The sequence below is a fragment of the Schistocerca gregaria genome, chromosome 8 (genome assembly GCF_023897955.1).
Source record: "Schistocerca gregaria isolate iqSchGreg1 chromosome 8, iqSchGreg1.2, whole genome shotgun sequence".
NCBI classification, from domain to species: domain Eukaryota; kingdom Metazoa; phylum Arthropoda; class Insecta; order Orthoptera; family Acrididae; genus Schistocerca; species Schistocerca gregaria.
Genome location: NC_064927.1, coordinates 88,589,689 through 88,607,086, shown reverse-complemented (window position 1 = coordinate 88,607,086; position 17,398 = coordinate 88,589,689). Strand labels below are relative to the sequence as shown.

The following is a 17,398-nucleotide window of genomic DNA, read 5'->3' as shown; positions in this document are numbered from 1 at the left end:
TCAACATCTGCTTTCTTTGGGATTGGAATTATTATATTCTTCTTGAGGCCTGAGGCTATTTTACCTGTCTCATACATCTTGCTCACCAGATGTTAGAGTTTCGGCAGGACTGGCTCTCCCAAGGCTGTCAGTAGTTCTAATGGAATGTTGTCTACTCCCGGGGACTTGTTTCAACTCAGATCTTTCAGTGCTCTGTCAAACTCTTCACACAGTTTCATGTCTTCCATTTCATCTTCATCTACATCCTCTTCCATTTCCATAATATTGTCCTCAAATACATTGCCCTTGTATAGACTCTCTATATAGCCCTTCCACCTTCTGCTTTCCCTTCTTTGCTTGGAACTGGGTTTCCATCTGAGCTCTTCAGATTCATACAAGTGGTTCTCTTTTCTCCAAAGGTCTCTTTAATTTTCCTGTAGGCAGTATCTATCTTACCCCTAGTGATATATGCATCTACATTGTTCCATTTGTCTTCTAGCCATCCCTCCTTAGCCATTTTGCACTTCCTGTTGATCTCATTTTTGACATGTTAGTATGTTATTTTTGCCTGCTTCATTTACTGCAGTTTCATATTTTCTCCTTTCATCAATTAAATTCAGTATTTCTTCTGTTACCCAAGGATTTTGACTAACCCTCGTCTTTTTATCCACTCGATCCTCTGCTGCCCTTACTATTTCATCTCTCAAAGCTATCCATTCATCATCTACTGTATTTCTTTCCCCCATTCTTGTCAATCGTTCCCTAATGCTCTCCCTGAAACTATACACAACCTCTGGTTCTGTCAGTTTATCTAGCTCCCATCTCCTTAAATTTCCACCTTTTAGCTGTTTCCTCAGTTTTAATCTACAGTTCATAACCAATAGATTGTGGTTGGAGTCCACATCTGCCCCTGGAAATGTCTAACAATTTAAAAACTGGTTTCTAAATCTCTGTCTTACCATTACATAATCTATCTGCACCTTCCAGTATCTCCAGGCCTCTTCCCTGTATACAACCTTCTTTCATGATTCTAGAACCAAGGTGTTAGCTGTGATTAAGTTATGCTCTGTGCAAAATTCTACCTGGCAGCTTCCTCTTTCATTCCTTTCTCCCGGGCCATATTCAGCTACTTCTTTTCCTTGTCTCCCTTTTTCCACTATCGAATTCCAGTCACCTATGACTATTAAATTTTCATCTCCCTTCACTATCTGAATAATTTCTTTTGTCTCATCATACATGTCATCAATCTCTTCATCATCTGCAGAGCTAGTTGGCATATAAACTTGTACTACTGTGGTAGGTGTGGGCTTTGCGTCTATCTTGGCCATGATAATGTATTCTCTATGCTGTTTGTAGTGGCTTACCTGCACTCATTTTTTAAATTCATTATTAAACCTTCTCCTGCATTACCTCTACTTGATTTTGTATTTATAACCCTATAGTCACCTGACCAGAAGTCTTGTTCCTCCTGCCACCGAACTTCACTAATTCCCAGTATATCTAACTTTAACCTGTCCATTTCCCTTTTTAAATTTTCTAACCTACCTCCCCAATTAAGGGATCTGACATTCCACACTCCGATCCTTAGAATGCCAGTTTTCTTTCTCCTGATAACGACGTTCTCGTGAGTAGTCCCCACCCAGAGATCCGAATGGGCGACTAATTTACCTCCGGAATATTTTACTCTAGAAGATGCAATCATCATTTAACCATACAGTAAAGCTGCATGCCCTTGGGAAAAATTACGGCTGTAGTTTCCCTTACTTCCAGCCATTTGCAGTTCCAGCACAGCAAGGCCCTTTTGGTTAGTGTTACAAGACCAGATCAGTCAATCATCCAGACTGTTGCCCCTGCAACTACTGAAAAGGCTGCTGCTCCTCTTCAGGAACCACACATTTGTTTGGCATCTCAACAGATACCCCTCCATTGTGTGGTTGCATCTACGGTACATTGTACGGCTATGTGTATTGCTGAGGCACGCAAGCCTCCCTATCAACGGCAAGGACGATAGTTCACAGGCACGGGGAGGAGGGGTTTGGGGGGGGGGGAGAGGGGGAATGCGATTTATTGATATTTAAAAATATGCCATTATCGGCCCTCAATATATTGAAAAAAAATTGTTGGCATATCGATGGAAAAAATATCGACTTACCAGTCTATATAAATATCAGCTGCAAATTGTAAATGTACTGCCATTTTTAGTTCTGTATATTTAAGTGTTGACTTATTATTAGATATTTTGCATATTAACATGCTATCAGTCTGTCTATCCCCCTTAGAGCAAGAATTGAAAGAAAAATGATGCATGTTCACTCTTCAGCATAATCGTTTTGCTAACAATGGTTACTGCAGGTAAGTGGCACCCAATAAGAGGTGTCCCATGGATCTGTCATTCAGTTTCGTCACATCGAATTTTTCTGGAACACTTCAAGTCGACTTCCCTGTTTATTCATTCCTGCCAATGCCACTGACATAACAGTCAGAAAATTTGGAAACTTATGGTAATGTCTTATGGGACCAAACTACTTAGGTCATCAGTCCCCAAGCCTACACACTACTTAACCTAACTTATGCTATGGACAACACACACACCCATGCCTGAGGGAGGACTCGAACCTCTGACAGGGGGAACCGTGCGGACCGTGACAAGGTGCCTTAGACCGTGCGGCTACCCCACACCGCTGACAGTTGTCGTAGCCCCTCACACATCTCCACCTATTGCCAAGGCCAATTTTGTCATTTAGATTTTGGTTTATCAATTTCAGCAACTGTTTTTGAAGAATGCTAATGTGAAGAAATAGCTCACTAGTTGCATTAAAAATTGTTTCTTTAGCGCAGCTGGTGTGCTACTTCTTCACATCAGATATCTTGTTATTCCATTCACGCTGCCGTCCCCCAAGGCAATCGGACTTCCTCTTTGTGCCATCCCTACTTGCTTCACATGGTCAAAGAGAAATACTGGATGTGATGAAACCTCAAAAAGTACAAAGACTCCTTCACACAGTGAAAGTAAAATTATGTTTCGCTAAAATTTCAAAGAACAACTTCAAATATTTATCAAAAATTGCGAAAGTATGGTATAAAATAAAAATAAAGGCAATTGATATTGCCATTTTGATATCGACATATCAATATTTTATCAACAGCCCTAATACGAATTACAGAAAGTCAAATTTTTGTTGCCCCTGGAATTCGTTAGGTAAACAGCCTGCAGAGAGACTAGGTGACTGTTTTGACCTCTGTGTCAACTACAGACCTCCTTCATCTGCAGCTACGTATTTCCCTTTTATCCTGAAGTCTAGGGGTACAGCTTTACTGAATGTTGCATATCCTCTATGTAAGTACAAGAAAAGTTCCATAAATAATGCAACATATTTTTTTCCTCTCTCAGCCAATTTCAGCTGAGAAATGCAAAATTGTTGTGGGACATCATGGAATATTCCCACTTCAGCCCTTATAGATTCACAAAGTACCAGTGGGTGGTGACATTGTACATAGCATTCAAAATGGCGGCTCGGTGATGGATGTGTGTTCCAAGTAGAGAGCTGTGATTGAGTTTCTTTTGGCAGAAACCACAGCATTGCAAATATTCATTGGCACTAGTAGATTGTCTACAGAGACATGGCAGTGAACAAAAACACAGTGAGCCGTTGAGCAAGGGGTCTCTCATTATCACAGCAAGGATGCGCAAACCTGTCCCATCTCCCACGTGGCAGCCAGCTGCACACAGCTTTGATTCCTGCAATGTTGCAACATGTGGACATTCTCATTTGAGTTTATCAACATGTCACAGTCAAGTGCTTCACTACATAACTGGATGCTTCTGTTGGTAGTGCTGACACATGTCAACCAGTTGGACTGCTAGGTTCCTCATCGCCTAACATAAGACCATAGAGAGCAACAAGGGGTTATCTGTGTGGAATTGTTTGTGCATTACTAAGCCGATTGAGACAATTTTTTGTCAAACAGTGGCAATGTGGCTTCATCACTTTGAACCGGAAACAAAACGACAGTACGTGAAAAAAATGTTCAAAGGTGTGCCCTCAGGCAGTAAAGTCATGGTGACAGTATCCTGGGATTCTGAAGGGTTTTTCTGTTTGATGTCATCCCTCGTGGTCCAATGATCAACTCTAAAGTGTATTGTGCTATCCCCAGGAAACTGAAGAAATGACTTCAGCGTGCTCATCACCACAAAAATGCAAACAAACTTCTCTTTCTCCATGACGATGAAAGACCTAACACAAGAGTTCTATGAATGCTCTGCCAGGCACTTGTGATTTGCAGAGTATTCATGTAGATGTAGAAGTCTGTGGACCTGAGAGAAAAAACTTCACTGGGCTGTTCTTCCTCATCCACATTACAGCACAGATCTTGCATCTTCCGACTTCTGTCTGTTTGGCCCAATGAAGGATGCACTCTGTGTAAGCAGTACATTCATGATGGGGAGGTCATTGATGCAGCAAGATGTTAGCTCTGATGTCAACCAGTAGAGTGGTGCCATAAGGGCATACAGGCCCTTCTTGTAAGGAGTGTAAGGCTGTCACACTAAACGGAGATTACATTGAAAAACAGGGTTCTGTCGCCAGAACGGTGGGGAATATTTTTGGTGCACTGGAATCCTAAATAAAACCAAGCTACTTTCAGAAAAACATGTGTTGCATTGCTTATTGGCTGCTCCTTATTCTAGCCTGCCCATTTACTCCTTCATCAATTGAACAAATTACTTGATGGAAATAAAAATATGACATGGCAACAATTACTCAGTTACAGTCCATGGATTAGTTTCTGCTCTTAGAGGCTTACGTTATTGTTTTCTGCAGCTGACAGAGCTATTTCCCTGACATCTTTTACTTACCAACTGTAATTTCCTATCAACTTTGCATGTGTGAGAACATTATTTAGATTATGTTCATACTCACTGCATTCCTCCATTTACTTAGTGTTAACACTGTGTATCTTCGCAACTGTGAGCTCCTATCAACAGTGAGGAGAGACTAGGAACAGTACAAGAAGTGTCTCACCTTATCACAATACTTTATTTAACTATCTGTAATGAATTCCTGTTGATGAGACATTAAAATCTAATCCTCCTTCCTTTTCTTTTCATTTAATCGGAGAAATGTTCATCACATCACTCATTTCCGTGTTATGTTCCACACTGTTATGCTACTGCTAACCTTAACTTAGTAAGAGGAACAAATTCAAAACTGAAATCCAGAATGGCAGCTGCTACCAGTGAGAAAAAGACAATATATTCTGCTTTCAGTCCCTTGTGATCAAAACTGTAATTGGTCAGAGTGCTTTATTAATGACATGAAGAAAACAACAGTGCAAATTGGGCATGATGTTAAATCAGTTATTGCTTCATAACTGCTGCCTATCACTTTTCAGAATTTCTCAAAATGGAACCATATGTAAAATAAGGGGTAGACAGATGGAGCACAGAGACATGTAACAGGAAAGAGCATTCACACTACATTTTGAGCACTAACTCTTTTTCTATCAAAAGAACACACATTCAAACTCACAACCACACAGACACCCAAATGTACACTCCCATGGCCATGGCAAGACTTTCTATTATTTTAAGAAATGCTCCATCCAGGAACTTTTGTTATTGTCAAAATGGAACAGATTATAAATCCGTATATTAGGATGACCATGCTGCATATTAGAATAATGTCATGACACTATACTAATAAAAAAATGCTGGTACACATTTAAATAAAACTGTAAAATATAAAATTTTGAAGGTTGTTCATAGATTTTGGACTAATATGCCAGAAACAATCTGGTACATCTGCTTCAAGGAGAAATTGCTACTGTCAAATATTTTGCATATATTATTTCTGGTGATTACTTGTAGTATGAATCAAATACAAGATTTAAAAAAATAACATATAAATCCTTTATCATCCTGCGATAAATAAATTACAATTCAACAGCAATTTTGTGGCTTCTCTCTCTCTCTCTCTCTCTCTCTCTCTCTGCATATTTGGATAGTTATGGTTTTCGTCAAGCTACCTGCTGTTAAACAGCACATGGCATCTGCTATACAATCATATGACTGAAATACAGGTGACTCATCAATGAATAGAATTGTATGGGTATCTCTGAAAACAACAAACATATACATTAAAAGAAAGCACATGCATGAGCACTATAAAATAAAAAGGCAAGTAAATGTTACATTTCTTCCTGTTTATTGCATCAATGATAAGATACATTTTATTGGCAGATTCCAACAAATGCACAAATTTTCTGTCCCATAAGTTTAAAATTATTCACAGTTATAATTTGTATTATTTTCATCAGAAATGGCTGTTGTTGACAGAATTTATATAATGCATGTTAACAGCTTGTGTTCTGGCTACAGGAAAAGACATTTCACATATTCAAAACCTAAAGAGACAGCTTACACTACACTCGTTCGTCCTCTGATAGAATATTGCTGCGCGGTGTGGGATCCTTACCAGGTGGGATTGACGGAGGACATCGAAAGGGTGCAAAAAAGGGCAGCTCATTTTGTATTATCGCGTTATAGGGGAGAGAGTGTGGCAGATATGATACACGAGTTGGGATGGAAGTCATTACAGCATAGACGTTTTTCGTCGCGGCGAGACCTTTTTACGAAATTTCAGTTACCAACTTTCTCTTTCGAATGCGAAAATATTTTGTTGAGCCCAACCTACATAAGTAGGAATGATCATCAAAATAAAATAAGAGAAATCAGAGCTCGAACAGAAAGGTTTAGGTGTTCGTTTTTCCCGCTCGCTGTTCGGGAGTGGAATAGTAGAGAGATAGTATGATTGTGGTTCGATGAACCCTCTGCCAAGCACTTAAATGTGAATTGCAGAGTAGTCATGTAGATGTAGATGTAGATGAGCTTGACAATTATTGATGCAAGTTTGATGAGAGAGTTCGTTTATCTATTTCATGCTCCGGGTCACACATCCATGGAAACTCATGCACAGGATAAAATAATTAACTTACAATAGCTGAGTAATTAAAAGCCTTTTGATGTTATTCAATATAACTGAACACATGACACTTTCAGGAAAAGATTTTATTTTCTATCCACTGAACCCTTGGAAAAATGAAAATCATTTTATGACAAAATAACACATGGCGTAAAACTGAGTGTGAAGCACTGATTAATGACTTTATTTATTTATTATGTACATTTTTGAACAATAGCTATCAGTGAAATGTGTATTTTTCTTCTCCTTGGTTCACAATTGATTGCTTACGATATTTCAGTGGTTCCCAACCTTTCTTAGATCATTACTCCTGAGAGCAATTGGACATAAGCTAGTAACCCCCCCCCCCCCCCCCAAAAAAAAAAAAAAAAAAATCAGTCACGCCTCCCCCACAGTATTACCAACTTTAGCACCTAGCTAAACTGTAGAATGAAAGACTTTTCATGGAACACTTTTATTTTTAAAATTATGAAAGATGAATGACATTGTGTGTGTGTGTGTGTGTGTGTGTGTGTGTGTGTGTGTTTTAGAATTAATGACAAAGGTATTCATGGTGCATTGCAAGTGCTACCCATAACTCCTTTTCCGATAAGAAAGTGGAAAGGTAGACACCTGTTACAAAACATACTTCCCCTGCATTACTCCTCTCCATTGCGGCACTTGCTTGACCTGCACCCCCATTTAAAATCAACCAAGTTAAAATGTGTGCACCTATACTTACTGTTTGTAAATCACTCGATTGCCACCCTCCATACTTCTAAACTGGTGAAACTGGAAGACGTCAGGCTGTTAATGTTTTGTATTTGACCACAGCTGCTAATAGCAATAGTAATAAAATGATAATAATTACTGTGTACAGCAGTATAGTTGGTCTTATGTACTTACTCTTGTGTCATGCTGTAAATTAATTCATTTTCCTGTTTCAAAGCGAGTAATGAGAATTTTCTGGACTACTGCAAGTACTATCCACAGCTTGGAAAAGACATTTTCTTGAGATATTTAGCATTTGTTACAAATATACCCTACTTTTATCATTAGCAATATAGGGAAAAAGCACAACATGTGTGTGGACGATGTGAAAAACCTTTAACCTCTGCCACATTAATGGCAATAATTGAAAAAGTAATTATTGATAACTTATATAATTATTCATCTTAGGGTTGAAGCTCTTTTGTCTGTGTTCGCTTTAGCAATACATATGTTTTTGGATTGGGTCCACCTTTTTTAAAAGTAATTTAGTTTTGTGACTGAAACAGAATCAAATCGTTTAGTTTTCACCCCTCATAAAATTTCATTTTACCCCTCAGCTGGTAATTACCCCCATGTTGGGAACCACTGCTATATGTAGATACGAAGCTGACATTCAGCTCGATATTTGGTAGGAGTGATCGTAAAAGCATTTCCCATTTACAGTCACTCCCATCAGCCATCACACTGAGTGTCAACTTAGTTTGCACGTACAGTGCTGTGCAGCACCCATTGTGTGGAAGTTCTTGATAGATTAAAACTATGAGCTGGAACATGACCCAGACCTGTAAGTACTGTCCTCTAGTACTTCAAGACCAGTGTCACGCGAGAATACAATTTATCTGACTCAACATACAAAGGATATTTACATCTTGTAATGATCATTCAATTTCTCAAAATTCAGAAATAACATGGATAATCAAAGAGTCTACATTGCACATAACATATGATTTACTACCCACAGCAGTAGTATATTGAGGAAAGTAGATAAAGGATCATCCCTGAATAGCTCAGTTCATATGATTATTGAACATAAGAGGCAAGAAACTGGGTTTGAGACCTGGTCCAGCACACAATCTTAATCTGTCAGAATATTTCAAAAGACCACATATTTCACTTTAGACAAAAAGATTCATTCTGTGTACAGTACTGATACTAAGTAATGCAACTCACTTACTTCACAGATCTCTCATGATCTCTCTTTTGCTTTCAACAAACCAAATCCTTCTGTTGCTTTCTTTTTTATGGACACCTTTTACTTTCTGGAAAAAGGAATTGTCTTTATAGAACTAAAAATTCAGTTCTTTTTAAGAGCTGTCAGTCACACGCATCAGTTAATTATTTACAGAGACTGTTCTCTTCCTTAATTAATTAAGATTTCCACAAATGTACTGAATGAATACTTTTTTCTGTTCACAGTAATGGTTCCAGTATCTTCGACAGTGATTCCGTTGCCAATCTACCAAGTTAGTTCAGGAGTGGAGTTTGGAGGAAAAGACTACAAGAACCACAAGCCTGATGAGCCTATAAAGCTAATTACAGGTAAGAGTTTTTGTGGTTCCCTACAATTATCAAAATCTGCACAATTAATTTTTTTAGACTATACAACAGAAATAATTACATTAAAGATGTAATCAGTTAACACTCACTTGTTGTATTACATAAAGAAAAAAGAGAACTAAGAAAGTAAACAAAATATACTTTATTTGTTTGCTCTCTGTTTGATACCTAAAATTTCAAGCAGTTCAGAAGTCCTACTGCATAATTTACAATGACCTCTCTGAGAAAATGAAACACAGTTTAAAAATACAGTTAAATTTCTTTAAATAATTATAATAAATTACACAGTGAATCACTGATCTCAATATTCTGTTCTTTACATCTTTGAGTAAATATTGCAGCAGAAGGAACTACAGAAGGAACAGCACACAATCTTTAGTGGTGTAACTTTTCTTCACGCTACCAAACTATTTAAACTTGTTCTCTTTTCCATTGTAAAGTAGTCTTCATGTAATATCTTAGAAGCAGTAGTAGCTGAAAGTAAGGATATTAATGCACACTTGCCCCAGTGATGTTTCCACTCCACTTTTCTTTTGGCTTGTATAGTTCTGGCTCATAGTTACAACACTCTGAGGCAAAGCCACACAAAATGTATATTAAAATACATTTCTCAGTAATGGATTACAGAACATGAATTATCAGAACACATTTCAAATATATACCACATGAATTCACGTAATGACAGTCAAAATTTTTTGAACTGTTAATACTGAATGGCATTTTTCGAACAGACAGCAGCCAAGGCTGTGTCTTGAAATACTGGTCAACTCTGTGAAGCAGATATTTGGAGCAAGGTTGCTACTGAGTAAGGCTCTTATGGACCTCCTGAAGGCTAAGTTGCTTTATCTTAGCTGTTCTCCATCACGTACATGTCACAAGCAAAACTAGGAAGATGCCACATTAGGTTCAGTTGAGCCAATATCTAGTGGGTTTAATGCATGGTTCTATGTTATAGCTTACATCCAATGAACCCTCCCCCCATGAACCATGGACCTTGCCATTGGTGGGGAGGCTTGCATGCCTCAACAATACAGATAGCCGTACCATAGGTGGAACCACAACGGAGGGGTATCTGTTGAGAGGCCAGACAAACGTGTGGTTCCTGAAGAGGGGCAGCAGCCTTTTCAGTAGTTGCAGGGGCAACAGTCTGGATGATTGACTGATCTGGCCTTGTAACACAAACCAAAACGGCCTTGCTGTGCTGGTACTGCAAACAGCTGAAAACAAGGGGAAACTACAGCCATAATTTTTCCTGAGGTCATGCAGCTTTACTGTATGGTTAAATGATGGTGGCGTCCTCTTGGGTAAAATATTCCGGAGGTAAAATAGTCCCCCTTTCGGATCTCCAGGCGGGGACTACTCAAGAGTACATTATCAGGAGAAAGAAAACTGGCATTCTACGGATCCGAGTGTGGAATGTCAGATCCCTTAATCGGACAGGTAGGTTAGAAAATTTAAAAAGGGAAATGGATAAGTTAAAGTTAGATATAGTGGGAATTAGTGAAGTTCGGTGGCAGGAGGAATAAGACTTCTGGTGAGGTGAATACAGCATTATAAATACAAAATCAAACAGGGGTAATGCAGGAGTAGGTTTAATAATGAATATAAAAATAAGTTTGCGGGTAAGCTACTACAAACAGAATAGTGATTGTATTATAGTGGCCAAGATAGACACGAAGCCCATGGCTACTACAGTAGTACAAGTTTATATGACAACTAGCTCTGCAGATGACGAAGAAATTGAAGAAATGTATGATGAGATAAAAGAAATTATTCAGGTAGTGAAGGGAGACGAAAATTTAATAGTCATGGGTGACTGGAATTCGACAGTAGGAAAAGGGAGAGAAGGAAACGTGTAGGTGAATATGGATTGGCGCTAAGAAATGAAAGAGGAAGCCGTCTTTTAGAATTTTGCACAGAGCATAACTTAATCATAGCTAACACTTGGTTCAAGAATCATAAAAGAAGGTTGTATACATGGAAGAATCCCAGAGATACTAAAAGGTAATGGTAAGACAGAGATTTAGGAACCAGGTTTTAAATTGTAAGACATATCCAGGAGCAGATGTGGACTCCAACCACAACCTATTGGTTATGAACTGTAGATTAAAACTGAAGAAAGTGCAGAAAGGTGGGAACTTAAGGAGATGGGACCTAGATAAACTGAAAAAATCAGAGGTTGTACAGAGTTTCAGGGAGAGCATAAGGGAACAATTGACAGGAATGGGGGAAAGAAATATAGTAGAAGAAAAATGGGTAGCTCTGACAGATGAAGTAGTGAAGGCAGCAGAGGATCAAGTAGGTAAAAAGACGAGGGCTAGTAGAAATCCTTGGGTAACAGAAGAAATATTGAATTTAATTGATGAAAGGAGAAAATATAAAAGTGCAGTAAATGAAGCAGACAAAAAGGAAGACAAACGTCTCAAAAATGAGATCGACAGGAAGTGCAAAATGGCTAAGCAGGCATGGCTAGCGGACAAATGTAAGGATGTGGAGGGGTAAGATAGAAACAGCCTAAAGGAAAATTAAAGAGACCTTTGGAGAAAAGAGAGCCACTTTTATGAATATCAAGAGCTCAGATGGAAACCCGGTTCTAAGCAAAGAGGGAAAAGCAGAAAGGTGGAAGGAGTATATACAGGGTCTATACAAGGGCGATGTACTTGAGGACAATATTATGGAAATGGAAGAGGATGTAGATGAAGATGAAATGGGAGATACGATACTGCGTGAAGAGTGTGACAGAGCACTGAAAGACCTGAGTCGAAACAAGGCCCTGGGAGTAGACAACATTCCATTAGAATTACTGATGGCCTTGGGAGAGCCAGTCCTGACAAAACTCTTCCATCTGGTGAGCAAGATGTACAAGACAGGCGAAATACCCTCAGACTTCAAGAAGTATATAATAATTCCAATCCCAAAGAAAACAAGTGTTGACAGATGTGAAAATTACTGAAGTATCAATTTAATAAGTCACAGCTGCAAAATACTAACACGAATTATTTAAAGACGAATGGAAAAACTGATAGAAGCTGACCTCGGGGAAGATCAGTTTGGATTCCGTAGAAATGTTGGAACACGTGAGGCAATACTGACCTTAAGACTTATCTTAGAAGAAAGATTAAGGAAAGGCCAAACTTCGTTTCTAACATTTGTAGCCTTAGAGAAACCTTTTGACAATGTTGACTGGAATACTCTCTTTCAAATTCTAAAGGTGGCAGGTGTAAAATACAAGGAGCGAAAGGTTATTTACAATTTGTACAGAAACCAGATGGCAGTTATAAGAGTCGAGGGGCATGAAAGGGAAGCAGTGGTTGGGAAGGGAGTGAGACAGAGTTGTAGCCTCTCCTCAATGTTATTCAATCTGTATATTGAGCAAACAGTAAAGGAAACAAAAGAAATATTCGGAGTAGGTATTAAAATCCACGGAGAAGAAATAAAAACTTTGAGGTTCACCAATGACATTATAATTCTGTCAGAGACAGCAGAGGACTTGGAAGAGCAGTTGAATGGAATGGACAGTGTCTTGAAAGGAAGATATAAGATGAACATCAACAAGAGCAAAACAAGGTTAATGAAATGTAGTCAAATTAAGTCAGGTGCTGCTAAGGGAATTAGATTAGGAAATGAGACACTTAAAGTAGTGAAAGAGTTTTGCTATTTGGGGAGCAAAATAACTGACGATGGTCGAAGTAGAGAGGATATAATATGTAGACTGGCACTGGCAAGGAAAGTGTTTCTCAAGAAGAGAAATTTGTTAACATCGAGTATAGATTTAAGTGTCAGGAAGTCGTTTCTGAAAGTATTTGTATGGAGCGTAGCCATGTATGGAAGTGAAACATGGACAATAAATAGTTTGGACAACAAGAGAATAGAAGCTTTTGAAATGTGGTGCTACAGAATAATGTTGAAGATTATGTGGGTAGATCACGTAACTAGTTAGGAGGTATTGAATAGGATTGGGGAGAAAAGAAGTTTGTGGCACAACTTGACTAGAAGAAGGGATCGGCTGGTAGGACATGTCCTGAGGCATCAAGGGATCACAAATTTAGCATTGGAGGGCAGCGTAGAGGGTAAAAATCATAGAGGGAGACCAAGAGATGAATGCACTAAGCAGATTCAGAAGGATGTAGGTTGCAGTAGGTACTGGGAGATGAAGAAGCTTGCACAGGATAGATTAGCATGGAGAGCTGCATCAAACCAGTCTCAGGACTGAAGACCACAACAACAACAACAACAACAACAACAACAACAACATCCAATGAACAAATGGTGTTTCAAAGCACTACCACATTGAGGATCTCTCAAAAACACATTGTTATTGGTACAATTTGTATTAAGAAAATGTGGAATATGTCTTATTTGTGGTTAAAGAATTTTAGTTGTTTTGATATTACAACTCAAGTGTTAGGAAAAGGCTCTGCTTCAAAGCAATGGCCTATTGAAGGTGTGCCGAAAACATCATTCTTGGTACAATTTAGCATAATTAAAATGGCAGTTCATGACATATTGGCAATTAGGGTATCAGACAATGTGAGATACCAAAACTTGCAAGATCATGGTAGTGTAGCAGTTAAAATTCCAGAAGTCTTTTCATTCACCTCTGCATTTTCTAAAAGATCTTAAGTACTCTGTCTTCAGGCCACAAGTGGCCCATCAGGACCAACCAACCACCTTGTCATCCTCAGCTAAGGATGCAGATAGGAGGGGCGTGTGGTCAGCACAACTCTCTCCTGGTCGTTATGATGGTTTTCTTTGACTGGAGCCGCTACTGTTCAGTCGAGTAGCTCCTCAATTGGCATCACGAGGCTGAGTGCACCCCCAAAAAAAGGCAACAGAACATGGCAGCCCAGATGGTCACCCATCCAAGTGCCGGCCTCGCCCGAAAGCGCTGAACTGCGGTGATCTGACAAGAACCTGTGTATCCATTGTGGCTAGGCCATTGGCAAAAGATCTTAAGACTTTCTCATTAATTTAATAGAAGTATGTTCTGCAATATTAGATTCATTTATGTATAAGAGCTTTATTTCTCAGGAGGGACTTCATTATATTATGCAAACATGCTAGAGAATATGAGCCAACAAAGACTATTTTCTATGTCACTCCCTGATTTGATCACAGTTCAGTATTTATTTTGTCATCCAAAAATCGCAAACACAGCACAAGACTTGTGATGTACCAGAAGCATCACTCTTTCGTCACACAAACTCATTAATTCTGTGGATTTCGAACAAACTCATTAATGCCGTGGATTGAACAAACAAACATTAATCATCTCCTGTTTAGAACTGATAACATGAAAACTATTAAGCATGCAGTGAAGCTAACATCCATAGAATGAAATGTCTTTCCAAATCATGTCTTTTAGTACAGTTTGTTGTGGTAAAGTGTCGGGAAATGTAACTTCAGTAGATAAATATGCTACCTCTAGATTTTGTCTTGAAATTACATTTTGGTATTGTTTATTATCCGATTACGAAACAGAAAGAAGATAGAATATGTAAACTTCTGGATAAAGTGTGAATGCTCACCCCTCCCTCCCTCTGAAATCTTGGTTGTGGTGACAGATTGATGTGTAGTATAGCCCAACAAATGCTGCCGCCTTTCCCAGTGTGTAAACCAAGTGCTATACCTGGTTATGTTCAGTTCACAAGGCAAATTCTCTTTAATTTCATTAATTGTGTAAAAACAGCAGCCTTTCAGCAGTGATTTTGAGTTAAAAATCACACGGTGTGTGGTCGTCTCAAAAAAATAGGCCCACAAAAAGTAGTTAGAGCATGGTTTGGGAAAGAACTTATTTCAAGAGTCCAAGAGAATTCCCAAAGAAGAGATGGATCAATCAGATTAGACATGATCTGGCAGGATGATATCTGAATTTGCAGCAGATTAGCGACCAAATATGCCTACTTGGACAGAAATAATGGGTGAATCTTCAGAACATTCAACTGATGTTCCTTCTATTCTTGGGTCATCATCAGACAAGAATCACAGTTTGTCACAATCCAATGCACATACAATTTTTCAGCTAAAATCACATGACTAAGCCAGCTGAGATTCCAACCCCTTCTGGAAGTTCCCTGACAGTTTAGCAACAATTAATTTGCGCCAAACCATTGACTTTCTGAATGTGAGCAGTACCAGCTAAAGTCAAAAGCATCTCTCATTGATGACCATCTTTAGTGGACTAATGACTGTTTTTGAATTGGAGGAACCATTCTTAAAACTGCACTTGATTCCATAAGACAACTTCAAAAGTTTCCATTTTTCTCACAGTACTATGAAATTTAACATCGTATTATTACTCATGTAAATCAAATATTGCAAAAAAATCATCATAATCAGTACAGTAGCATTCACTCAAACAACAATAGTTCATAATCTAAGTGAGATATAAACAATGAAATACATAAATAACAGAGAAAACATGATAAATTTTGGCAAAAAGGCTTTATTTGTATGCAGGCACAGTTCTCAAAACCCTTATAGACTTAAGGATATATGTACTTAATAAAAATTATCTGTTTATAACAAGCAGTGAGATTTTGATTTTGAGCATTGTACATGTAACATATACATACTAAAGTTGTGCATCAGTTTTTGAACTAAAAATGAGTGTGACACATTGTCCAGTTTAATTATGAATGTCACCACAAAAAAAGACTTAATGGACAGAATAGATGATACATACTGACTTCCAAAAAGTTTGCACATATATGGTTCATTATTGTACTTTGACAATGTCTGAAATATCTGTTTCAGCTACAAAAAAGAAGACAAGTATCAAAAAAGTTGAGGACAACACTGGTGAATAAAGCAAGTAACATCATTTAATTTTCCCACACAGCATTAAAAACCTTTCTCTGGGGAATATTTCAGCAACCACCCAGTACTAAATACAAAGATTTTCATGTAACTGTTACCAGGCTGAACTCATGTTAATGCTAAACTAATGTGAGAATGACATTCAAGTACATCTATAACTGCAAACAATTATCACATAAATGTCTCTTACTGTAACCCCCATTTTGTAACAGTATTAACAAGAATGTGTAATAAGTCAACATATCACCCCATCTAGATGATAATAATATTGATAAGTGAAATTAATGTGTTAGGAAAATAAAATGCTTTGCTTAATATATTACAAATAATGTATAAACTAATGTAAATATTAAGAAAACCCAGAGTTATATACACAAGTTAATTTTATTTAGTTACTCTGTTTTACACAAAATTTCAAAACAGAATACAGTTTTAAGGTTGTACAGACATATATACAAATCGATAAGTGCAGTGCAATAAAAATTCTAATGTTGTTTTTCAGACTACAAGGTGTTTCATGTAAATATATTTTAATGAACATTATCAGTTGGAAGCAAAAAGAAAGTATATATCATGTATAAAAAAAATTACTGTATGTACAATGCTACTCGATATGTATTTCATTAGGTTATACAAGTGGCACTTAAACCTAATTCTATCGGTATCAAAAACATTTGAATATATTTTTGTAAATAATGTGAAATAAACATAATGCAAGAATTCTTTGGTATTTGATTTTTACATACCTTGAGCTCCTTCCTCTCAACCTTCAAAATTACAACTGCTATTATTTGTTGCTAGAAAGTAAAAATATAACGGTTTCTCCAAAAAATATCTTTTTTTTATTTACTATTGGGCAAAATCTCTTAGTCTATCAAATTCTCACAATATTATCGAAATACTTAGCTGAAAGAGCACTCTTGCTATGTAAAACAAAGATAATATGTTAATTTTGAAACAAATTCTACTGGCAGTGGTGAGTATACTACTAACAACTGCGTGGGGTAGTCGCTCAGTCTGAGGTGTCTTGTCACGGTCAGCACGTTTGCACCATTTTGATCCTCTTGAGTGTACCCCCAAACATGGCTCTGACTGTTGAAATCACCTATCACAATAGAAGATTTTCCTGTAATAAAATTTTCAGGTGGGGTAAAGGAAAAATCTGTTGCTGGAGGTTTATATATTGATATGACTGTACAGTTACTTAACTCAACAGTAATAATTTCAGTATTGTTATTGTCTGACTAAAAAACAATACAGACTTCAAGGTCATGTCTTATAAAAATGGCGCTTTCATACTGTGCATGTGGTCT

General features: G+C 37.8%; 1 protein-coding gene across 1 annotated transcript in view; it reads left to right on the top strand.

Moving 5' to 3' along the window:
* The window catches only part of LOC126285032 (uncharacterized), a 191,774-nt gene extending 174,967 nt beyond the window's left edge, over positions 1-16,807 (top strand). Inside the window, exons 4-5 of the mRNA XM_049984356.1 lie at positions 9,126-9,248; positions 16,023-16,807. Of these exons, the coding sequence (XP_049840313.1) occupies positions 9,126-9,248; positions 16,023-16,075 (176 nt within the window). The 3' untranslated portion in view covers positions 16,076-16,807. The remainder of the gene's footprint in view (positions 1-9,125; positions 9,249-16,022) is intronic.
* The last annotated feature ends 591 nt before the right edge of the window (positions 16,808-17,398 follow it).